Source organism: Rhipicephalus microplus, chromosome 3, assembly GCF_043290135.1.
Source record: "Rhipicephalus microplus isolate Deutch F79 chromosome 3, USDA_Rmic, whole genome shotgun sequence".
Classification (NCBI taxonomy): domain Eukaryota; kingdom Metazoa; phylum Arthropoda; class Arachnida; order Ixodida; family Ixodidae; genus Rhipicephalus; species Rhipicephalus microplus.
Genome location: NC_134702.1, coordinates 251,227,960 through 251,254,125, shown reverse-complemented (window position 1 = coordinate 251,254,125; position 26,166 = coordinate 251,227,960). Strand labels below are relative to the sequence as shown.

General features: G+C 48.1%; 1 protein-coding gene across 1 annotated transcript in view; it reads left to right on the top strand.

The window, feature by feature from the left end:
* The first annotated feature begins 9,426 nt into the window (after window positions 1-9,426).
* Window positions 9,427-26,166, top strand: part of LOC119159916 (receptor expression-enhancing protein 5-like) — a 180,883-nt gene continuing 164,143 nt past the window's right edge. Inside the window, exon 1 of the mRNA XM_075888283.1 lies at window positions 9,427-9,541. Within this exon, the coding sequence (XP_075744398.1) occupies window positions 9,427-9,541 (115 nt within the window). The remainder of the gene's footprint in view (window positions 9,542-26,166) is intronic.

The following is a 26,166-nucleotide window of genomic DNA, read 5'->3' as shown; positions in this document are numbered from 1 at the left end:
AACCATGTCAACTATTCGCTCGCGATAAAGCTCATTTTAGGAGGCCCAGTCACTCTCACCGACACTCAGCACATTGAGTACGCCCTTCAGGACATTGCCCACGTAAACCTAGCCGCTACTACTGCAGCACAATGACTAGAAACCGCCGCCGCGTATATGGACATCGTAACGCAATTTGACCAAACAATCGTCTCCTCTACTTCCACAACCAGTGCATTTAAGCGCCAAGTTATCAACACCAAGCCCATAGGCGCCCCGCCACAGTGAAGAGCGCACGAATGTTGAGTTAGTATCAGAAAAAACAAGAGCGCCACGGCGAATTTTGGCTTTACCAGTAGATTACAAAAAGCTCGATACCTCAACATCTCCACGAGGCATGGTGCTCCTGCATAGTGTCCTTGCCAGAACTTGGTCGAAACCGCGTGCTTCCAGTGCCACCAAAAGAGACATCTTGCGTCCAAGTGCCCATCTAGAGCTACTACCCCACCATCTGCAACACATCCTTCGCCAGTTCTATACAGCACCCTTTCCGAGACTTTTGATAGATTGCTGGTCCAGTGCACCCTTATCAACGCCACAATTGCTGGAATACGCCAACTGGACGCATTTCGCGACAGTGGACCTAAAATGGCACTTATTTCTCGTCACCTGATCAGCTGTTTGCCCCTTCTTCCCTGGACAAGACCCCTCTAGTTGTCGTCAGAGGAACGACAGTGGCTCTAGCTGGTGCCATCTGCCTAAATATTTCTGTGGGACCCATCACTGGTTTGGTCAAAGCCACCGCCCTCAATAAAAATGTCGTGCCACTTACACTGGGTGAAGATTGGTTTTCTGCAAGTCCCGCGCAGTTGGTGTTCCAGCCACCCATGCGAACTAAAATTCGTCATTCCACCACGGGAACAACTGTGCAGTGCCATGAACGACTGTTGCCCAGGATTCTAAATGTTGTTATGATCCAGGGCTCCTGGAGCATAACATGTATCGATACATGGTAATTGAACATGTATGTTCAATTACCATGTATCGGACACCACAGCTCAGGAGGCCTCCAGCGAACGCCACTCCCAGGCCCAGACGAAGCCACATCGCTAGCACTATATTGCCAAGATGATGTTTCAAACACTAACAGCCCATCTTCTGAATGCAAGAAGGCGTCTTCTCCAACAATTGAGGTTTGTATTGACCCATCCTTGCCCGCCGCTCTGATTGGTAGCCACATGCCAGCACATTAACAGCGGAAAATTGAGAGCATTCTGTCGAAACATGCTGAAGTGTTCGCTCGTCACGAGGGTGACTTAGGTCTGTATGAAGGTGTAGAACACTCAATCGACCTCCTTCCCGACGCGGTGCCATACAGTCTATCCCCTAACCGTTACTCTGCTGCAGACCACCGTTTTCTTGAGGCCCAAACAAGCACACTTCTCCAGCAAGGCAGCATTCTTCGAGCCTTAGGACATTGGGCTTCCCCCGCAGTTGTCAGCCGAAGTAGCAAGAAGTTCCTTTGTGTTAGCTATGGGCTCCTAAACAAGATGACTGAGTGTCGTGCAGCCACTTCCACATGCGGATAGTATCATGGATGATATTGCTGGTCCAGAGTACTTCGCCTGCCTTGACATAAAGTTTGCTTATTGGCGAATTCGCGTTCGTGAAAAAGACCAAGCAATAACTGCTTTTGTTACCCACAATGAGACCTTTTTGTGGAATCGCATGCCATTTGGTCTAAAGAACGCACCTGTCAGTTTCCAGCAGGTCATGCAGTTTATTTTTGCCAACTTGCCGCCCCATTGCCCAAAGTGCACTGTGCGGGTGTACTTGGATGATGTTCTGGTTTTTGCCCCAACGTTTGATGAGTTTGCTAGGCTTCTTGACGAAATTCTTGGTGCACTATGCGCCAGTGCATTCATGGTTTCCCTTCACACGTGCAACTTTGCTTTGAAGTCTATCAAGTTTCTTGAATTTATTTTGAGCAAAAACGGCAAGCAGCCAGATCCTGCCAAAGTGGAATCCATCATGAAAATCCCACAGCCTGCAAACAGCAAAGCAGTTTTGTCATGGCTCCAGACAGCCAACTTCTATCGCCACGCTGTGAAGAATTTCTCTCGGATGGCAGCACCATTGGAGAGTCTCAATCGATCTGAGGAGCTTGCCTGGACCAGTGAATGCAATGAAGCTTTTCAGCAAATACGCAAATCATTAACAGATGCACCTGTACTGGGCCATTTCGACCCAGACGTCCAAAATACAGTCACAACAGATGCCTCATGAACAGAAAGTGGTGCTGTGCTCTCCCAGAAACAGTGTGGCAAAGAAACTATCATCGGGTATGCGAGTCGTGCACTCACTTCCTCAGAGAAAAAGTTGCACAGCAACATTTGTGAATGTATTATTGTCCACTGGGCAGTTACTACCAAGTTTCGACACTACTTGCTTGGCAGGAAATTTCGCCTCTTGACTGACAACTGGACTGTTGCATGCTTGACAGCCAACATCAAGCCGTCGCGCCGTCTTACTACCATGTTGATAGATCTTACAGAGTTCGACTTCACAGTGCAGCACCATCCAGGCCATCAAAACGTGGTTGCTGACATGCTGTCAGGATTATCCGCAACAGTCTTCCATCAGACACAGTCACTTGCAGCTATCCAAGCAGAATACAAGGAGTACCAAGATCTTTGTCGCTCTCTGTTATCTTCAGAATCGCTGGATCACAACATTGCCGTAATTTATGACATCCTGTACCACAACGATGCGACATCAGGAGCTGAAACAATTGTAGTGCCAGCAAAGGTGCGCCAGGCTGTCCTGGACATCGTTCATGATGATGGATGCCACATGGATATAACCCGAACACTGACAAAAGTGAGAAAACGATACTGGTGACCAGAACTTGTGCCTTCGGTGACTCACTACGTCACAGCATGCCAGATATGCCAAAGCAGCAACCGCTCAGTGTCTAAAAGTGTTAGCAAAGTGGGTCTCATGCCAGCGCCAGATGTTCCTTTTGCCTTAATTGCCCTTGATCACACCACAACGCCGGCTGCATATGAAAAAAAGTACATTTCGGATGTCATTGATTTTGCTACGCGTTTCATTGTCCCAGCTGCTGTGATTTGAACATCAGCTAAAGAAGTTATCGCACATTTACAGCCTGTGTTCTTTCGCTTTGGTTGTCCTAATGACTGCATGTGTGACTATAGCGCAGCCTTTGAATCTCACCAGTTTAAGCATTTCATGCATATGCACGGCACTGAGATTCACTACTCGGTTGCATACCGTGCAGTCAGCAATGGTCTTGTGGAGAGAAGCAATGGGACTTTAGTCTTCATTCTTCGTAAGCTGTGTCTAGCAGACCCGACCTACTAGAACAGCAAACCTGAAGAAGCCACCTTTGTCATCAGCACAAGCTATAGCGTCAGAAGTTGTTTTTCTCCATTTGAACTACTTTATGGATACGTTCCCAAGCTTCCATATCAACGCCACCGTCCCGCCAGAGCAAGGACCCTGCGAGACCGTCTCGTAACGTCGTATCAGAACCGGGCCACAGCAGCAAGCAATACTGAGGAAGCACAAGGCGAACGCAAGACAGCGTACGAACAGTCCCATCGAGACCACTCCTTCCAAGTTGGCCAGTTCGTCTGGGTGCGCCGCCAAGAGCCTGTACCAGATGGAACTGGAAAGTTGGCACTGAAATTGAAGGGAATATATCAAATCACCGCCCAGAAAACAACTGTTACATTTGTCGTTAACCGCGTAACTGGTCAAGGTCCTTGTGATCGACTCCAAAACAGGGCAGTGCACGTCTCTCAACTCAAGCGCTACGTGTCACATTATGCCAAGCCTTACATTGTGAAAAAAAAGAGCCTCCTTGTGTGACGCATCTGGCTCTTCAAGTGTAGGCGATGAGATGTCACAGCCACCAGTTTCCATGACCCTGCTGCATTGCCTCCAGCGATGCTCTCATCACGACCCCATCGCCAAAGGCGCGCGCCCGAGCGCTAGAAGGACTATTCCCTCTCGCAGTGAAGCCATCCAGCAGTGCCCCTTTTCCAGACCATAGGGACTTAATTCAACAAGGAGAGGCTGGTTGTCAGCGCCCGCACGCACGGTAGCGTAGTGGCCGAGCTAATCACTAGCGCCACCTATGGCGCCATTATGGCAGCTTAACTGCAGGCTCAAGCGAGAGCCGAGACTCGTTACTCTCGCTCCCGCCTTCGGCAACAATTCGTCACAGAACAATTTTAAATTACTCGTCCGGCTATTCCAAGCTTATAAATCGAGGAATTGTTCTGTGATGCCTTCGTTCAGTGCTCGAAAAAATCTGTATCCACATGGTGCACTATGGTTTCTTAACGCAGCTAGGACGGTTATTCGAAGCTGGGTACCCGCTGTATCTAATCGCATCGGTGTGTGTGTGACTTCTGCGGATGGTGAGAAACGGTGATAAACGTGCGTGTGTTTCTGCAGAATGCAATAAAGGAAACAAACGCGTGGCCATCATCCCTTACATTCATAAATTCGCGCATGGACTGAAAAGCGTGGGGAACCGGTTTGATGGCGCGTTGTTTTCTCTGCACCCAATAAATTGGGCCGTATATGCGCCATGGTGCATAGGAGGGCGCAGGACGCGTCAAAAAGCAGATGATGTTTGCATAAACATACAAAACGATTTGGAGTGGTGTATAGCATAGTGCTAACGTGCGGTCGCATGTACATCGGCCAGACCGGGTGAGGTTTGAATATACGCCTCAGGGAGCATTTCAGTTCCTTAAAAGGTAGTCCTTTTTCAGTTTTAGCTTAACATCTCAATTCCTGCAAGTGTCAACCGTTGTTTGAAAAAACAAGTGTACTTTTATGGCATCCGCTTCAAACCACGCGTGAAATTTCCGAAGCACATCACATTTTTAGAAATAAGAATCAATGTATCGGCCATCCGTCATTATCACTGCTTGACTGTGAGTTCAACTATATTTATAATTCGTAGACAAGTGCTTCGATTGAACGCCACGCTTTCTGCTCATACTATCATCTTATTCCTGTTGTCATGCGCACCCTTGTGTACTTATATGTGCTTCGAACGTGAGAATAAATCAGTTGTTAGTTGAGCCCTCGTGCTGTGTGCCTCCTCTTTGCTTTGTGTCTGTTTTACCCCCGCGTTCCCAGTTCGCTGAACCACCAATGAAGTTTGTCACCTTCACCTCCGCCCCCAAAAGGGGGAAGAGGCAAGCCCAGTTTAGCCTATGGCGAGGGAGAAAACAATGCACACCGCGCACGATACAGCACAACACGAAGACGTTGAGTCTTACGTGGAAGTCCATTTCGCAGTCTGTTGCAGTGACGGCTATGCGGTGCCAGGGAGACCACAAATTGTGTAAATAGCGGCATCAAGGCGCCACGGAGAACGCGGAAAAGGCATCCGCAGACGGTTGTCAGATGCTGGTTCTTTTGATCGAGGCACCTTGACGACAGAGCAAGCCGCTTCGACGGCCAACAACTCTTTCTAATCTGTCAGTCGGTCAGGCGTGTCCAAAGGGTTTTACGAGGGGCGCCGACGACCTGGGATAACTAGAAGAACGATTTCTCTGTTGTCGCCTCCCTTGGTGCATCTCTGCGAGCGCTGACTCGGGAGAAATCAGGGTGGGCTCAGCCATCATGTCTCGTGCGACAAAGCGGCGTCGAGCCAGGCAGACTGATAATAACAGCGTGTAGTCATGCTTTTACATCTAACGCATATCATGATTATCATTTTTTCCCCAGTAATATACCTTCGCCGTCTGTTCGCATCACGTAATGCCGAATTTGGTATATGTGAAGCTAGCGAAACGGCCACCAGCGCATCATGAGCGTGACATGTAGTCATGAGATGGGCAGCTGAGCTGCTCAGCTATTACTCTGTATTTCCATTGTAATTGTGTTAGTCAATTCGTGTAGTTATGTGCTTAAACATGATATTTAAGCAAATGTGTTCATCAATAAATATCAATTGATGTTCAGCCCTTGTGTCGTCCTTTTCGTGTTTCGTGTTTGAATCATAACTTTGTATGCGCTGCCGTTTACCGTAAATATGTACATACAAGTTGCATGGAAAGGAGGAACATCTAGACATCGTAATCAGCTTTGTCTGCGCTTATTTATTTTTAAAATATTTACTTTCTAGTATAAGCCTTATTCAACAAAAATTCGAACCCTTATGAACTGTGTTTAACCGCGTGCAGCTGTTTGCTCACCGCCTGTATATTATACTCACTAAGCACCGGGAAGTGGTACTGATGTGTGCAACACGCCGTTGGATATGAACTCATAAGTATAAATATGAATAACACGTGCAAATAAAAGGGGAAATAATATGTTGCAAGAAAAAAGAAAGATGTTGGATGGTAGCGAAGTGTCAGTTGTGGACCAACATATGGTCAGTGGTCAAACATGGTCAGTTATATAACTGACCATGTCATTATTTCCTCATGCTCTTTCATTATGGAACAAGTTACCTCAGGAGGTCGCTAATGCGGACACGACACAATCGTTCGCCCATCTCGTCAATGACCTAACACTTGATTTTTAATATGCATTATAATATGTTCCTCATTAGTGCTGAGATTTTTTGTATTTCGGTATGAATGCCATTATTGCTATGTATTATTGATAGTTTCCCTGATGTTGAGAATTTCCTTATTTTTGTACCTAGTACTGTATTTTCTTATATTTTATAGTCTGTTTTGTCACTGACATTTGTTACCCACTCCTGCTTGAGCCCAAACAGGGCCTGCAGTATTTGTAAATAAAATAAATAAATAAATGAATGCGTTGGTTTGAAGTGTGGCTCATCCGGGGTGTAGAATCCTTTTTTATGGATCTCTTTTTTCAGTAGCAGCGGTCTTCCTACTTATAAACGTCAATGGGGTGTTGCACATGTCGGTACCTCTTCCCCGTGCTAAGGAAGAACATTGTAGAGGCTGTCAGCGGAGAGCTGCATGTTGTTAAATACATTATTGAACTGTCAGCTTTTTGCATAGTCAACGGCTGCTACTAGCAAGTAACTATTTTAAGTAAGCATGGACAAAGTTGATAATGTCTAGATGAACCCCGTTTCAATGAATTTTGTTTTTATCGCGAGGGCACACTGCTGATAGTTATAAACACATGCAAACACGGGGAATGGTGGAACCCCAACTTAAAAATCATGTTCTCTGCTAAAACAAAGTTATATGATAAAACGTTCTCGGTAAGTAGTCAATGAAGGTTATCGCTAAATTTGCTATTGAGAATATTTTCACTAGAAACACCTCTATGTCTAATTTACCACCAAACATGTGCAGAAACGTACTTTTTTGCAAGTTTGTCAACACCTTGCACTTTATTTCCACTGTACAAACCTAAAACAATTTTAAATTTATAGCAATGCTTTCTAGCAGTATACTAATGTAAACTAACACATTTCGCTGAGCGTTCTCTTTCTACGAAAATGCCCAACATGAACCACATTATCTGTATTCAATGCCACATGAAAAACGCCGAGACCATCTATGTTCTTAAAAATTATTTTAAATAAAAAATCATTTCATCTTTTAAAAGGGAAAGGTTTGTTTTGACCTATTTGACGGAAAACATATTTTTCGACTACAAGTTTTACGGGCGCAATAATTTCATGTGTTTCGAAAAGTGGTGGGTGGTGCTACTGGAAAATTTGTTTCACGCAAAATATTTTGGAGGAAGACTCTTTTCATCACGTAGATCTATAGTCCTTAATTTTTTAAAGCAAATCACAGACGGTCGAGCACCTGGTTAGAAAAGTTGGCATTGAATGACCAATATACTATAAGTTCTCTGAATGATAAAAGTGTGGCATGGTTTTCCTAGCACAAACCGACATAAATGTGGTGCAACCGGGGCACGTTTGGTGGGCGTCACACGACGCTACAGCACGCATCTGGAACGGACAAGATCAAGGAGGATTAAAGAAAAATTGCTTGAGTAGAAGCTCCCGCAATGCCTTGCCAGCAGAAGTGAAGCCACCTTTCGCCACTGCCCAGATGGCGGAAACATGCTCTTTTCTGATAGGGCCCACTTAAAGATCAAGTGCTTTGATATCTTATGCAAATGCTACGTTAATTCTATACTAAAAGATGGTTGTGCCCGACGAAATAACACACAGAAACGAGTATGGATGACTGAATCTTCAAAAAACTTCGCCTCCAATTAGAGGATCACTAAGGAAAACTAGTAACTGTAAGACGTACTTGGAGTAGTGTGTGACCCGAAAAAGTTCCCACTTTAAACTCATTGGGTGTGTGAGGGAAACGCTTTGTTTTAAATCGCTGAACGGTTATACTTTATCATGCCCCTAGCAAGATGGCCGCCACTGCCGCCATCTTGCCAGAGGAACGGCTTCACTTCTGCGCAATCATTTCCCCTCCAGCAATTTTTAAATCCTCCTTTGGCGAGACTCGTTCGTCTGCCTCTTAATGCAATAGGTTGAAATTTTGTTTTGTCTTGTTTTGTCGCCTAAAATATCTTGGCACATACCCACAAGGGAGACTGGCCACTTTGCACAATGGGCAAAAACTTCAAATATTACCCGCCGTGGCCACCTTTTTGGCTCTCAGTGTCTTATCTTGGAACGAAGTTACAAAAAAAATGTCTCGTGGGCATGTGCTTTGAGGGCATACACTAATGCTCACCTTTTTTGAAACTTAATGCAGTCGTCAACTATTTAACCGACTGTGCCTTATAAAGAAGATTGAAATACAATACTACAAAACAAATAAAGAGAGAAATCAGAGAAGCAGCGACGTAACATAAATAAAGAAGTGAGAAACAAGAAAGCTGAAAGTGAAGTTCGTTTTTCTTCTTCCCAGAGAGAGCAGGTTTCCAAAAACCGGTCGCAGGGCTGAGTAATGAAGACGGTTGGAGTGGGGGCACAAGTTGTATCCAACTAGCATATAAGTCACCCTTTTGGTGTAGGAAAGCCACGTTTCTGTGATGGCTTTCATTAGAGTTCCTGGCTTGACAGCCATGTAATTATGCTACACTGCACACGCTGTTGCGTTGAGCTGAAGCCGACACTCTAAAAAATATCGAGTAAAAAGGGTGTCTTTTTGTCCCACAACAATAATTGTCATCAGGCTTGCGTGCGCTTCCTTTCTTGAAAACTCGGCGCTGGCCACTTTCCTATTGAGAATGCAATGTAACCCTGATAATGGGCATGTTGATCGTGACCGGAATGTACCGGGTGTGGGGCGATAGCGCAAAGATGGAGCGCAATATGGATGACGATTATTGTTGTGGGGCAAAAACACACCCTTTTTACTCGCTCTTTTTTTAGAGTGCAAGTATTTTTTTTCTCTTCTGTGCTTGCTAAAATAAAGAAAAAAATAGAACTTTTACGTTCAGGGGTGAGGAGCAAGAAGAAGAAGAATAAGACAATCGGCCATGGCAGAACTGCACCGTGAGTTGTGTTCGGTACTGCGAGAAAGGAGTGTATTATCTGGCCTGTTTGACAAAATAGAGGCCACCACCAAACTTAACCGAGTTTACTTCGTCTACGGTGAGTACGAGTCCTTATTTATGTGCGCTGATTTCTTGCATGATGCGGCGGCAGTGTTAATAAAAATCGAACATTGGCTTCCTTGTACACGTTTTCAAAACGTATCTGTCCTTGTTGTAGGCGCGGAGATTCCCAGTACCTTCACATGCTATATTTGAAATATATGTTAGTACGCAGCCAAAAGTCCTCGATTGAGTCTATGCTTATACTATGATATTGGCTGAAATATTACCAACATTGTCCTGCAACTTGTCCTGCACCTAAACGAAAGTAATATATGCGAAATTAGCAAAGCAGGTTTTGATGAACAGTTCAACTGAAAGACTTCTTTCAAGCGCTCAGTGGAATAAGTAAACGTGTGATCAGAGCGAATTAAAACAAAATCTCTAAAAACTAAGTCTAACTCAGAATTTTATGAATACGCGTTTCTACAGTTATTGCAGCAGCTTATCAGATAACGGGCCCTTTTACCTCTATAACAAACGTTACAGGGCCCGACCTTTGCATATGAAAGCATATATCACCCTTATTGTAATAAGACAATTGTAAGCTTGAACTTGCTAACTTTGAGCTTCATTTATAAGTATTCGTCAATGTTGACGCACAGCCGTGGCCACGTGTATAGCGTGCGAGTGGCTGGATGAATGGATGGATGGATGAATGAATGGATGGATTGATTTGGCTGTACCCTTTAGATCGGGTGGTGGCTAACGCCACAAATCCGTAATACTTAGTGAACCACAAACTAGATTTATTTTTTACTCTTTAAATAGTGAGTTTGAGGACTCGTACTGGACCTGCTCTGCGGCGCAACACTTTGCAGTCGTTTCGAGTTGTGACGTCACGTGCACAGGAGCATGCGCGGCCTTACAGACATGGAGGCATGCTCTACATGGGTGGCAACGGTGGAGGGTGGTCTTGTTTAGCCGAAGATCTGCCCTCCCTTGGAGATTTTTGTAACACCTATTTGACAAAACGAAGATCATCCCGACTGATAACACGCACCTACACCAACAATGCACGCTCTGTCACTGTTTTGAGGGATGGGATTATATGAAGGTCGGATAATGAGAAAAGGTGCGAAAAAAGTTATAGATGGCCATCAAATCAGAGCCACCGTAAAGAGTGCGTCGTTCATGTAGGTGCGTGTTATCAGTTGAAGCGGGCTTCGGCTTATGAAATAGATATGACCAAAGCGCCCTGAAAAGCGCGGATCTTGGATAAAACAAGCCCACTTTTTAACGTTGCCACCCGAGCAGAGTCGGCCTAGGTGTTTGTAAGACCATGCGTGCTCCTGAGCACTCGATGTCACAACCCGCAACAGCCGAGAAGTGTCGCGCCGCAGAGCAAGGCCTGGTGCTAGCGCGCTAAAGACAGACGGGGCCGCAGATGTACGTGTTTATGTACTACATCATGGCAGGCCATGAGGCATGATTTATATTTCTTGCTGAATAGGGCTATCGCACAGCCCCAAAAAATGTAGCCAGGCGAAAACAAACATGATCTTCGGGACAATTTTTGACTGAAAAACAGACAACTTTCTCCACTCGTGTGTATGAACTAAGAAATAAGGGTGTAAAATAAGGGGATACCATCTCCCCAATGCTATTTACCGCGCGCTTAGGTTTTCGGAGGACTAGGATGGGGGAGAGTTAGGAATAAGAGTTAATGAAGAATACCTTAGTAACCTGTGTTTCGCTAATGACATTGCACTGCTTAGTACCTCAGAGGACGAATTGCAGTTCATGATTACTAAATTAGACAAGCAGGACCGAAAGGTAGGTCTTGAAATTAAGCTGCAGAAGACCAAAGGAATGTTCAACAGCCTCGGAATAGAACAGCGCTTTGAAATAGGCAGCAGTCCACTTAATGTTGTAAAATAGTACGTCCCTGTGAAGCCGAACCACAAGATTGCAGTAACTAGAAGAATAAAAATGTATTCATTCAGCAAATGATCTCATTCGGCAAAAATTTTCAAATCATCATTGGTAGATTGCCACTATGTTTCAAAAGGGAAATATATAACAGCGGCATGTTGCTGAATATTTCTTATGGAGCAGAAACCTCGAGGCTTACAAAGCGGGTTGAGCAGTGAGCGATGTAAAGGAATATAATTGGTGTAACCTTAAGAGACAAGAGGGGAGCAGATTGTATTGTTACGGGTGAGAGATGTTTATTGTACAGGCGGGATGATAGATGGTTGCAGCCGTCAAACCTGGCACAGAACACATTCACTTCTTTCTGCTTTTCCCCACTTCAACGAAAGTCCCATATCATTTCTCCCGTTGCAGACGATGCCCACTGGTTGAGTTAGTGTCGCGCGTGGTATGGCTTCAACCAGGTGACATGTACAACGTCAGTTTTCCTGGGGCGATGGTCAGAAGATGTGAGGCGTGATATCACGTACGTAACGTCGCTAAGGCGTGACAAAACTACGAAGGGACCTGTATAGCAGGCCAGAAACTTTTGATACAAAGCACTCTTGTGATTTGGAGTCCACAGCCACACCATATCACATTCGCTGTACGACACATTTCGACGTCGCTTATCGTAGCAAGCCTTTGAACAGTCTTGGGCTGCGAAAGTCCGGAGACGCGCGATGCGACGTGCCTCCTCTGCGCGATAGAGTGTCTCTGCAAGGGATGAGTTTCCTTGCTCTTAAAACGGGAGAATTGTGTCGAGGGTAGTTCGTGGCTCACGGATGTAGAGAAGGTAAAACGGTCTAGAGCCAGTGGTCTCTTGTAGCGCAGTGTTTTAGGCGTAGGTCATAAACGGTAAAACTTCGTCCCAGTTTTCATGCTTCGAATCAACGTATATAGCGAGCATGTTAATGAGCGTCTTGTTGACACGCTCAGTGAAACCGTTGGTCTGTGGATGGTATAAAGTGGCGTGACGAAAATGGGAAGCAGACCGGCGAATCAACTCTTCCACGACGTCGGCTACAAACTGCCGGCCACGGTGGCAGATGATGGCACGAGGGGGCCTATTCCGGAGGGTGATGTAGCGTAGCAGGAACTCACAAACGTGATCGGCTGTTGCGGCTGAGATTGCTGCGGTTTCAGCATACCTAGTGAGGTGGTCTACACAGACTATAATTCCAGTGATAGATCGTGGAAAAGGGCCCATCAAGTCAATACGGATGACCTCAAAGGGAAAACATGGAGGTGGTATGCGATGGAGGTATCCTGGCGGCGCACTTGTTGGACTCTTGTACCGTTGACAATCCTCACAGCTGGTGATGTATTTAGCTGTAGCCTGACGCATGCGGGGCCAGTAGAAACGTTTCAGTGTGCGGTGGTAGGTCTTGGCAAACCCTTATGCCTAGATGTTGGATTGTCGTGCATAGCTTGCAGCACGTTGGGTCGCAATAATTTGGGGACAACCAAAAGTAGGCGGGCCCCCTTTGCAGTGAAATTTCGCTTGTAAAGAATGCCATCCTGTATAAAGAATAGGCTCTGATGCGGCTTATCGATGGCAGATGAGAGAAAAGGAGCCAGACTACGGTCTTGACGTTGTTCTGTACGGAACGCTTCCAAATCTTGAAAATGTGAGTCAATAGCAGCCATACAGTTGTCTAAATTGTCAGCGTCGCATTCAGTCGTGGGAAAGGGAAGTCGCGATAGGCAGTCAGCATCCGCGTGACGGCAGCCACTCTTGAAGCAAACATTAAAGTCATATTTTTGCAAACGGAGCGCCCATCGTGCAAGACGACCGGTTGGATCTCGTACACCAATGAGCCAACAAAGTGAGTGGTAGTCTGGGACGATGTCACCGCTGCTTGCTCTGTGACAGTGTAATTGCGCTCAACTTTACTCAAAGAACGGCTCGCGTAGGCAATGACATGTTCGGTGGCGCCGAGACGCTGAACTAATACTGCGCCGATACCGATTCTGCTTGCGTCACCGTGAAACTCAGTTGGGGCTGATGCGTTGAAATAGCAAAGAATAGGCCCAAAAGTGAGTAGAAGCTTCAGCTGCGAAAATGATGACTCGCACTCTTTTGTCCACTTGAATGGTACGTCTTTGTTAAGCAGATGAGTAAGAGGCTCAGCAACATCGGCGAAGCTAGGAACAAAGCGCCGGAAATACGAACACAGGCCCAGGAAGCTTCTGAGTTCTCGTAGTGAGCGTGGTTGAGGGAAAGTGCTGACCGTGGTGATTTTCTGCGGATCAGGCCGAACGCCGTGTTTGTCTACGAGATGACCAAAAACTAGAGTTTCACGATCACCAAAATGACACTTCTTGGAATTCAAGGTAAGTGCTGCTTTCTCAAGACACATGAGAACGACATCAAGTCGACAATTGTGTTATTCAAACGTGCGGTCAAAGATTACAACGTAATCAAGATAGCAAAGACATACTTCCTATTTTAAGCCACGGAGAACTGTGTCCATAAAGCGCTCAAACGTGGCTGGAGTGTTACATAGACCAAATGGCATGACGTTAAATACAAATAAACAATCTGGAGTTATAAAAGCCGTGTTTTTTCTTTATCGGCAGAGTGCACATGGATTTGCCAATATACCGATCTTAAGTCTACGGAAGAAAAGTACGAAGCAGAATGCAATCAATCGACAACGTCGATGCGGGGCAGCGAATATACGTCTATTTTGTAACTGAGTTGAGCCGCCGGTAATCTACACAGAATCTCCGAGACCCATCCTTCTTTTTTACAAGTATAACTGATGCTGCCCAGGGGCTAGACGACTCTTGTACAACTTTCTTAGACAGCATTTCTTCCACCTGCTCAGCAACAACTTTACGCTCCAACGGAGCTACTCTGTATGGCCTCTGACGAATGGTATGGGCGGAACCAGTATCAGTCGCAGACGAATGCGTGAAGGTGGTGCAGAAAATCTACGGCTATTGAGTGCGAAATCAAAAACGGATGCATGGTTGGAGAGGATCCGAACTAACGCTTGTCTGTTCTCTGGCGATAGTGGCTTATTCACCATATCCATTAGTATGTCATCACTAGGACAAGCCACGTCAGACGCATTTTCCTTTTTCCTGTCGTTGCTAATGACTGGAATGTTAACGTTGCTCCTGACGTCGAACTCAAACACAGCCAGCCTCATTCCACCAGGCAGTACAATCGGCTCGAAAGAGGAGTTGACCACCCATACCAAGGCTTTGCCACTACTTGCAGAGATCACGCAGTGCGGCACAACCACATCCTTCTTAGCACAGTTCAGCTGGTTTGGGCGAACTATAACGTCACCGTTATCTGATGTGATACCACAAACATCCACAGGCATTTGAACTATTGATTGGGCCGGTAAACTATGTCGTCAACAACTGCGATACTCTGTTGGCATCGCGTGGGCTCTTCACAAACACCAGGCAGTAAAACTTCGCCAGCTGCGCAATCCGCAGTGGCTCAACATTCTTTCAAAATGTCTATCCCCAAGATAACGTCATGAGTAGAATTAAGAAGAACTGCATAATCTGCCTTAAAAAATTTAGCGCCGAAACTAACAGTTGCAGTACAAACTCCAACTGGGCGCACTGGTTCTCCACTCACCGCACGAGACGTTGTCTGGCTTCCCCAAGAGAATATCACTTTCTTGCCAAAGCGAGTCCTAAAATTTCTGCTCATGACGGGAACAGTTGCTCCTGTGTCGACTAAGGCGGACGTAGGGACGCCATCTATAAGAACACTGACCCTATTTTGTAGCATGCAAACTGGCAGAGGCATATCTGTACGCAGTGAAAACTGTCCGGCGACCTCACTTCCATCGGCCGCGGTGCCTAGTTTCCTGGCGGAGGAGGAGAAGTGAGACGCCGACGAACTGGTGATGGTGACCGATGCTGGCGGAAGGAGGTTGGTGGCGTCACACTCTGCACAGAAGCCGGTGAATCGCTGCGGAAGGTCTGTTCGAAGTCTGTTTGGTAGAAGCCGTTGGGTGGCCAGCGATAGTTTCTCCGAGTACTTGCGCGCCGTGAGAATGCCGGGGGTCGTTGATACTGCGGCAGAGGTGACCGATGCCGCTCTGAGCAGAAGCGGGCTATATGTCTACGAACGCCGCAGTAAAAGCACACAGGTGCTTCACGCCCCACTCGCTGCTGAGGATGCTCAGCGGGATAATCTTGCCTCGCTGCCCTATCGGGGGTTGACCTTTGCATGGAGTCGTTTCACGGACCAGACATATAGGCATGACGACGCAACTGTACCGGCGTCCTTGAGTCGACAAAGCCCGCAGCGTTGATGGGCGCAGGCGGGGGGCCGTATGGCGTATAAGAACCGTGGCCATGTGCTATCGACGGCACAGCGGCGTCCCACCGATCAAGTTCTTCGCGCACTATCTCCCGTATTGTTGCGCCAGATCGCTGGGTGGAAGGGCTACGTCGATGCTTGCGACCGTTGTGACGTTGGGGAGTCTACCAAACTTTGCTGAAATGCGCCGAGCTTTAAGGGCCTCAAATGTTCGGCCATGCCGGATGATGTCATTGGCCGACTGCATGTCATCCTTTCCTATAAGGTAGTGATAGATATGCTCCGCAATGCCGTTAAGGAGATGCCCGACCTCATCCTCATCAGTCATTAGTGGGTGCACACTCTTGCAAAGTTGAGAACTTCTTCAATATACATCGTACATGTCTCCCCAGGGACTTCAGCACGTTGGCTCAGGGTCTGCTCAGCACGCTTCTTTATCGTGGTCGGATCTCCAAAACACTTCTTGATTTCGTCCTCAAAATATGCCCACGTAGTCAAATTCTCCTTATGATTCTCGTACCACGTCAACGTGATTCCCTCAAGAAAAAGTGGCACGTAGTTGCGCAGGCCGGTAGTGTCCCAGTGGTTATACAAACTCACTCGCCGATAGTGCTTCAGCCATTCATCGACGTCTTCTCCAGGTTTCCCAGTGAACAGGCGCGGTTCACTGTAACGGTGTCCATAGGTGTTAAACGCAGCTGGTTGGATTTCGCCGTAAGGGTTCATGATGACTGGTAGCGGCGGAAGTCCTGCGAGTCTGCGGCTCCAGCGAAGCTCCAGGGGTATGTCTTCCAACGTACTTGCCCGGTGCTCCATGGCGTTACCCAGCACTCTCCACCAAATATATTGCGGGCGAGAGACGTTTATTGTACAGGCGGGATGATAGATGGTTGCAGCCGTCAGGCCTAGAATAGAACACATTCACTTCTTTCTCCTTTTCCCCACTTCAACGAAAGTCCCGTATCAGTATTATAGAACAACCGGGTCTTAAGGACATCATAGTCGAAATATAGAAGACATGGTCATGAGCAGGGCGCTTAGCGCGAAGGCAACATAACCACTGTTCATTGAGGATCACATACTTGGTTCCAAGAGAAGGCAGGCGGGTGAAGGGGAGACAGGAAGTTATGTGGGGGCAAGAGATTAGGAAGCACAAGACCGAGTTGAATGGCGGTACATGTAAGGGTCCTTTATCCGGCAGTGGACGTAGTCAGGCTGATGATGAATATGACAGTGATATTTGTGATGATTATGGTGATGTGAGAATAGTGAGTAATTCTGTATGACAGACAACTTGCGAATGGGATTTTAGGTGTATTTAGGCATACAAACACCCTTTCACACCTGTTAAGTCTTATGCATACCTGCAACATACAGCAGTAGCGCTACCATTTGCAACTGCTGGTTAAAAACCAACTCAATGGGGCCGACGCTCACTCCTGAATAACACTTATACTCTTCGACAAAGAGAGCTCATATCCGAAGTGCTATTGCTTGGCAAAATAACTTGGCCCTCTTTACCTTCGCATCCCGTTGTTGCAGAGGTCTGCGACAGCAGTCGCGCGACTGAAAAAAAGTCTCAACGTATCACGGAGTGAATGATGATCAGTGGGGCGAAGCTTCGCAGGCTTTCTGCTCAGCTGTCTGTCTGTCTGTGTCTGTCTGTGTCTGTCTGTGTCTGTCTGACTGTCTGTGTGTGTCTGTCTGTGTCTGTCTGTCTGGCTGTCCGTTCGTCTGTATTTCCGTCCATCTGTGTGTCCGTCCGTCTGTGTGTCCGTCCGTCTGTCCGTCTGTCCGCCTGTCCGTCCGTCTGTCGGTCCGCCATTCTATCAATCTCCTATCAAGCTAAACCACACGCAACACGCATTTTTGTGATCACTTGACGTACTGCAACAGCGCAGCGCCAATAATGAACATCGTGAGAAATAAGGGCTGGATACTACAACGGAGGGACTGACCATAGCGTAAGAAGCTTCCCCGTAACACTTTGGGCATGTGACTGTGCCGAAGTAGCCGCTTTGCGACCAACACGGCCATATTGACCACCACTCGCTTGGCGACTAACTTCGTCGCGTGACCGATGCTATGCGCAGGTGTCAGAGAGCCCCTAAAGTTCAAACACTAAGGTTTCCTGTCGAAACGAATCTTAGATGAACTGCGGCGAAACGAAGCAAGTGTCTAACGTTTTAATTACTGTTTTTTCATGACGCTGCGGTAACCCTCTGCAGCACGCATTACACTTCACTGTCGTGACATCTGCCAACTATGATGTCTAGCATCCCAACAACAAACTTAAAGCGAGTGAATATTCGGGGTATGTTACAGCAATGAATTGCATTCACAGATTCACTAGGTATCCAATCAGGGTTTCACAATCAGTCATGCTATGCATTTCTTGAAAAACGGAGTTCAACAGCGCAGTAAAATTTGATGCGATAGCCATTTTCTGCACCGAGCAGTCCTAAGTAGGTAGAAAAATATTTTAAAATTTCCAGTGAAACGCATCACGCCTATAGCCCCTCGTTAAACGCTCTAGTGCCTTCAGAAAGGTATCAACTAATGTAAGCACATTCACAGCATTGCACCTTCATTTTCTTCATCTGTATATAATCGACATCACTGCGAGAGTTCTTTTTTCGGAGCGTTGATCGGGCGATTTTGCCCAATAAACGTCGTCGTGACCCCAACGCTGCACAGATGTGGAGGGTTCTTTCGATCTCCGGGTTCTCTCCGATGTCGCGTTTCCCTGGAGCTTTGTTCGAGTCGCCGCTTGCACCGTTTATACGCTCTCATTATCAGAGAAACGCTGGCCATAACATCCAGCATCCCTGCACAAGAAACCATTAACGCCTGGACTGTCAACGCCCAGCAGCGGAACCCACCAATCTTATCCGGTCTTCCACACGACGATGTCGAGGCATAGCTGAAATAGTACGACATGACGAGTGTTTACAACCAATGGGACGAACCTCAAAAACTTGGTCACGTCGCACTCTATTTGTTGAAGTCGGAAAAACGCGGTTTTTAACCACGATAGCAGCTTCACTGATTGACCTGCCATAGCTCAACAAGTTGGAAGGATTTTCGGGAAAACAAGCATCTATTTCCAAGTGTGAAAACGAAAGTTCTACAGGGGTGCCCAACATTCAGGGAAAACGTACCCTTCCTACTGTAATGATGATTGTAGTGGGTCATGCAAATCTCGGCACACACATTGTCAGTGCTAAGCACGAGACGCTCGGCCCGGACTGTCGCTGATTTTGATAGCTAGGCCTACGCTCCTACCTGGTCTCGGATAACAGTTTTGACTGTCTCCGTTCTATATTATAATTGGTGGAGTTTGCTGGGTCTCCTTGCAATCCTGGAGTTGCGAAGCCGGACTCTACCTGCTGTCATGACCACTGCATCTGCCACAAGCCCTCCTCCTATGGCTTCCCAGGCCATCGTGTGCTCCGGCGCGGTCCGTCAGCGGGATCCTCCCATATTCAGCGGCACTGACGACCACGACGTCGACGACTGGCTGGCTACTTATGAACTCGTGAGTGTCTTGAACAAATGGGACGAAGCTACGAGACGGGCCACTGTCGGCATTTACCTCAGTGGCATTGCCCACTTATGGCTTCGGAACCATGAGACCGACGTTCCCACCTGGACAGCATTCAAAGCAAAGTTCAGCGAAGTCTTTGGTCGTCCTTCTGTCCGCAAACTTCGTGCGGAGCAGCGCCTTCAGTCGAGATCTCAACTGCCTGGTGAGAACTTTACAAGTTATATAGAAGACGTCATTGACTTGTGCAAGCGCGTCGATGTGAACATGACAGAGGTGGACCGCATCAAGCATATTTTTAAGGGTATTGACGAGGACGCTTTCCAGATGCTCATTTCGAAAAGCCCTGCTACTGTCGCCCAAGTTACCGAGCTCTGCCAAAGCTATGATGAGCTCCGCCGGCAACGTCTCGTCACCCGCCGTGCTGTCCCACATCAGGAATCGATGTCCGGCTTAACTCCCTCGCAAGACCCCGTCCTCCTCTCGCAGATCAAAGATTTCGTGCGCGAAGAAGTTGCCCGCCAACTCTCGCTCATCTCTGGCCTACCGGAGCGCAGTGCACCGCTTAGCCCTACTCTACGGACTATTATACGAGATCAAGTGTCTGAGGTCCTTCCTCCACAGCTGGTGCCACCAGTCAATGCACCATTGACGTACGCCGAAGCAGCAGCACGACCACGACCACAGACGTTCCAAGCGCCGCCTCCACAGCCTGCTCCTGTTTATGCCGCCCTGCCGCCACGACCTCCACTTCGCCGAGTCCCTAATCCATGGCGCACTGCCGACAACCGACCGATCTGCTTTTCGTGTGGTCTACCTGGGCACGTCGCACGTCTGTGCCGCCGCCGTCCACTCCACTCACGTGAAAACCTACGTCCATACGAAAACGATTACACGGGCACTCAATACACCCCAGACCCCGAATTGTACGCTCCTCGTCCAAGCCACCGACCAGCTCCTGATCGCCGATCTCCTTCTCCACGTCGACGCTCGCCCTCCCCGATGCGCCGACGCCCCCCTACAATCAACGCGGAAAACTAAATGACGCAGTTCCCGAGGCAAGAACTGCGTCCTCGTCGCAAAGCACAAGCCCTCTTCGTTCGCCGCCGAATGTAATTAATGCCGTTCTTGAAGGTGTACCCGTACTTGCCCTTATTGATACTGGTGCCGCAATTTCTGTCATCGCCGAAAAAGTTTGCCGTTCAATTCGAAAAGTGACAACGCCTTACTTGGGTTCATGTCTTCATACTGCCACTGCACAGCCTGTGCAGCCTGTGGCCGCGTGTACTGCCAGACTTGTAATTCAAGGAGTGCCCTACACAGTCCAGTTCGTAGTACTCCCGCACTGTTCTGATGACATCATTTTAGGTTGGGATTTTCTCTCCCATCACCAAGCCGTCATTGATTGCGCCCGTGCCGAAGTCGCCTTTTGTCCCCTTGGCGATGCGCTACCAGTGCACGATCGCCCTTCCGACGCGAAGTTGGTCATTAGTGACGACACCCAAATCCCTCCACGCGCTACTGTCTTCGCACCTGTGTCGTGTTCCACCGTCGTCGACGCTACCGCATTCTTCACGCCTTCCGCTGCTTTCGTTCATCGCCACCTATCACCGCTCCCAACCGCTCTCGTTACTCTTCAAGGTGGTGCGACCAACGTGCCTGTGAAGAATCCGTTCCCATTCACGATTACGCTACTTCGAGGCGAATGTATTGGTTCGATAGAATCATTCGAAACCATCGCTACACTTGACGTTCCTGATGAATCATCGGAAGTCAGTGCCCTCTCCTGTAGTTCCGTGAATGACCCTCCCACTACCGACATTTTCAACCGTGTCATCGACGAAGGCCTAAACCCACAACAGAGGTGTGAGCTTTTGAGCCTCCTTGACGAGTTTCGACAATCTTTTGACAGTCACAGCGCTACTTTAGGTCGCACATCTACCGTATGCCACCAGATCGACACAGGTAATCACCCACCACTACGGCAGCGACCATACCGTGTTTCGCCAACTGAACGCCGTATCATCGATGAACAAGTAGGTGACATGCTAAAGCGAGGCGTCGTTCAACTGTCAAACAGTTCTTGGGCGTCGCCGGTTGTTTTAGTTAAAAAGAAGGATGGCAAGATACGCTTTTGCGTAGATTATCGTCGCCTAAACAAAATAACACGAAAGGATGTTTATCCTTTGCCTCGAATTGATGACGCCCTCGACTCTTTACAAGGCGCAGAGTTCTTTTCCTCCCTTGATCTACGCTCTGGGTACTGGCAAGTGCCCATGAATCCGGATGATAGGCCAAAAACTGCATTTGTTACACCAGACGGCTTATACGAATTTAACGTGATGCCATTCGGGCTATGCAATGCGCCGGCAACATTTGAGCGCATGATGGACACTATCCTACGAGGCCTCAAATGGAACACGTGTTTGTGCTACTTAGACGATGTAGTGGTATTCTCACCCGATTTTCCCACGCACCTTCGTCGCTTGGAACAGGTTCTACGCTGCCTCTCTGCAGCCGGCCTCCAACTCAACTTAAAGAAGTGTCACTTTGGAGCGCGCAAGCTGACCATTCTCGGACACGTCGTGTCGAAGGATGGCGTTCTTCCTGACCCCGCTAAGCTACGTGCTGTTCGCGAGTTCCCGAGGCCCGCGTCTCTCAAGCAGCTGCGTAGTTTCATTGGCCTTTGCTCATACTTCCGCCGCTTCGTCCGAGATTTCGCCTCGATCATGGCGCCTCTGACAGACCTACTTCAGGGAGACCGCAATTTATCTGCGTGGTCTCCAGCTTGCGACAGTGCCTTTGCGAAGCTCCGTGAACTGCTTACAACACCACCCATACTGCGTCATTTCGATTCAAGCGCTCCCACAGAAATCCACACAGATGCTAGCGGTGTCGGTCTTGGCGCTGTACTCGCCCAACGAAAGCCTGGTTACCAAGAATATGTTGTTGCGTACGCGAGCCGCACTCTTACAAGAACAGAAGCAAATTATTCGGTAACTGAGAAAGAATGCCTAGCGATTATCTGGGCCATTACAAAATTTCGGCCTTATCTGTACGGCCGCCCTTTCGATGTTGTTACCGACCACCACGCGCTCTGCTGGTTATCCTCCCTCAAAGATCCCTCAGGACGCTTGGCACGATGGGCTTTACGGCTCCAAGAGTACGACATCCGCGTCATTTATCGCTCAGGCCAGAAGCACGCCGATGCCGACGCTCTTTCGCGTTCGCCTGTTTCTACTGATATTGCGAGTGTCTCCATCCAAGACAACTTCCTTCCACTATCAGGACCCATCAACATGGCTGCGGAGCAGCGCAAAGATTCGTGGATTGCGTCTCTGATGGATTACCTATCTGAAACACTCGCCCACCCGCCATCTCGAGCGCTACACCGACAAGCCTCTCACTTCGCCATCCGTGATGGAATACTTTATCGCCGCAACTACCACCCTGACGGTCGCAAATGGCTACTCGTCATACCCAGGCATCTCCGCGCCAGCATATGTGCTGCTTTCCATGCCGATCCGCAGTGTGCGCACGCCGGTTTGTTTAAAACCTACGCCAGGCTACGTTTTCGGTTTTATTGGCGCGGCATGTACACATTCGTTCAAAAGTACATTCGATCTTGCACAGAGTGCCAACGCCGCAAGCACGATCCTAGCCGTCCTACTGCACCAATGCAGCCGTTACCGTGCCCAGTGCGACCATTCGACCGGGTTGGAATAGACCTTTATGGTCCTCTACCATATACATCAGCTGGGAATCGCTGGATTATTGTAGCGATCGACCATCTCACGAGATATGCAGAAACGGCCGCTCTACCAGCCGCGACGGCACGTGACGTTGCGTCTTTCCTGCTGCAACGTTTTGTTCTGCGTCATGGCGCTCCACGTGAACTTTTGAGCGACCGAGGCCGCGTCTTTCTCGCGGATGTTATTCGAGAACTTCTTGCAGAATGCCATGTAATTCACCGCTGTACTACCGCATATCGCCCACAAACAAATGGCTTGACCGAGCGTTTCAACCGTACTCTTGGCGACATGCTTTCTATGTATGTCGCCTCCGACCACACCAACTGGGATCTCATCCTTCCTTACGTAACGTACGCTTACAACACGGCACCTCAAGCGACGACAGGCTTTTCTCCATTCTTTTTACTTTATGGTCGAGAACCATCGTCTCCAATTGACACCATTCTCCCCTACCGACCCGACTCATCCGAAGGCACACCACTTTCCGAAGCCGCGCGGTATGCGGAAGAATGTCGGCAATTAGCTCGCACCCTTACAACCCAAGAACAAGGGCTACAGAAATTTCGTCACGACGATGGACGGTCCAACTACCAATTTTCGCCCAACTCTCTTGTTTGGCTGTGGGTGCCCCCCAGTGCTGCTCCTGGTACCTCTACAAAGTTTGTCAGCAGGTACCATGGACCTTATCGCGTCATAGAACAAACTTCCGCTGTTAACTACCTCATCGAACCCCTCACGGCCACTGTGGACATGCGTCGCCGAGGCCGCGAAATCGTACATGTGAATCGCCTCAAACCATATCACGAACCACTTGTCCTCACGACACCTTAGAACACTTACTTGGCATTATCTTCAGCGAGGGGGGAATATGTAATGATGATTGTAGTGGGTCATGCAAATCTCGGCACACACATTGTCAGTGCTAAGCACGAGACGCTCGGCCCGGACTGTCGCTGATTTTGATAGCTAGGCCTACGCTCCTACCTGGTCTCGGATAACAGTTTTGACTGTCTCCGTTCTATATTATACTACACTGAATATGTTCTAGCTCTCCGCCGCTGCGTTTATTCGGCAATGACAGAAGCTGATCCTGTTTCGCACATCTTCAAAGGGATATGTTAAGTTGCGTTGAACGCTCTGGCGGTGCAAAACCCCACAACCGTTGAGGACGTTATCACCACTTGTCAACATCTTGACGAATTCCAAGCCATTAGATTGCACCCAGACGCCGGTGACAACCGGCCTTCCTCAGATGCAAATTTGCGCACGCCGATTCGCACTCTTATTCGCGAGAAGCTCATAGCACAAGGGTTGTCATGTGTGCCCGTCCATCGGCCTCACTCCTCGCCTGCTGGTCTTCCCGACATGATCGAAGAGGAGCTCTCATCCATGGCTAGCGCTCGTCCATCCTACACTCCAACGGCACCAACGCTGCTCACGACGTATGCGCAAGCTGCTACCTTGACACCTGCTTTGGCTCAGCACACGCATCCTGTTTCTGCTCAGTCAATCGTAGCAGCATTTGCACCACATTCGGCTATCCCAGCGCCTGTACGTCCCAGCTCCAGCATTTTATGCCCCTTGGTGCTCTTTTCGCCTAATATGTTACTATTGTGGCATTCGGGGCCATATTTCATGATTTTACCGCAAACGTCAGCTGGATGAACGCTGCGGCTTTACGAAAGGGATACGGTGCCCTCTCCGAGCAAGTGCCGCCCTACGAAACGTTTCTTTTCTCCGTATTCTCCACCCGTCGCACATCACTCTTACCATTTTGGACGCCAGCGGTACCCTTCCCCTCTGCGACGATAAACATCTCCTATGAGATCAGCTGCCCCTTCCTCTGACTACCACTCGAAAAAACTAGGTGGTGCAGTTTTTGGAGGGAAAGCTGCATCGATTGAACACCAAGACATCCAGAGGGCACGACCAATTTGTTATTTGTGTACGCCGAAGGAGTGCCTTTTGCTAGCATTGGTGGACAAAGGGGCCGCTGTTTGTGTTATTCCTGTGAAATTGTGTTTTCATCTGCGTAAGGTTACCATACCTTATAATGGCACTCTCATAGATAGAGAGAGAGAGAATAAAATGAGGAAAAGGCAGAGAGGGTAACCAGAAATTGCAGCATCCGGTTTGCTACCCTGCACTAAGATAAGGAAGGATGCGGAATAAAGATGGGAAAGAAAGCGAAAAGCGAAATAGACGCGAGAAAGAGAAAGGAAAAAAAGGTGAGCTGGGGTGCTATAGCTTATTTATTAGGCCACTATCACGCGAAAATTTCAATAAGGTCTTCACTGTTTTTGTGTACGAAAACAGAATATGTCGCCTTTCAAGCACTGACTGTTCTGACAAGGGTTTGTCGTCAAGACGAGCTAACGGAGCAGCTAGATGCCGTTTTTGCACGCTGTAACGAGGGCAGGGACAGAGAAAGTGCTCTATCGTTTCATCACTGCCGCAATTGTCGCAAGCAGCACGGTCTTTCATATGACACTCTCTTACGTAGAGGAAACGAGTTTGAGATACATCCATCTGCGAAGGCACCGTCTGAGTTTGCAATGATGAGATCCAGTATACCATATCCTGTCCGCCGTCTTTTCTCTTTGCGATTATATGCTTATTTTGCGATAGCCTTTTATTTTTTTCTGGTGTTTCGGCTCCGCGTCTTGCGGTTGTGGACGTGGGGCTTTCCGGAGGACCGCCTGGCCCGCGGTCATCTCGGCTGACCACCGCTAGGAAGACAGGAACTTTACTCAGTGACAGCGAGGACTCAGAGCTGTACTGAGCCGCCTCGGAGACACCTTGTGCCCTAAACGGTGCTTAAAAGAAGCCCTCATAATGGAAACAGTAGCACCACTGTCCGCCAAGGCCCTAGTACGCAAACCATAAACAAAATCTTGCACCTTGTTTCTAAACATAAACACAGGTGTCTAGTTTTTCTGGTGTGGCGACGTGGCGATGGAGACTGGTGTGATCGATGCGCTGGAGGTGGTGTCACACTTCGATAAGAGACAGGAGAGTGGTCGCTCCACTGTCCGTGCCAGCAGCTGCTATTGGGTCGTCAGTCGGTTGGCCAGTGTCCTTGAAAAGGTGGAACTGCAGGTTGATGAGTCAAG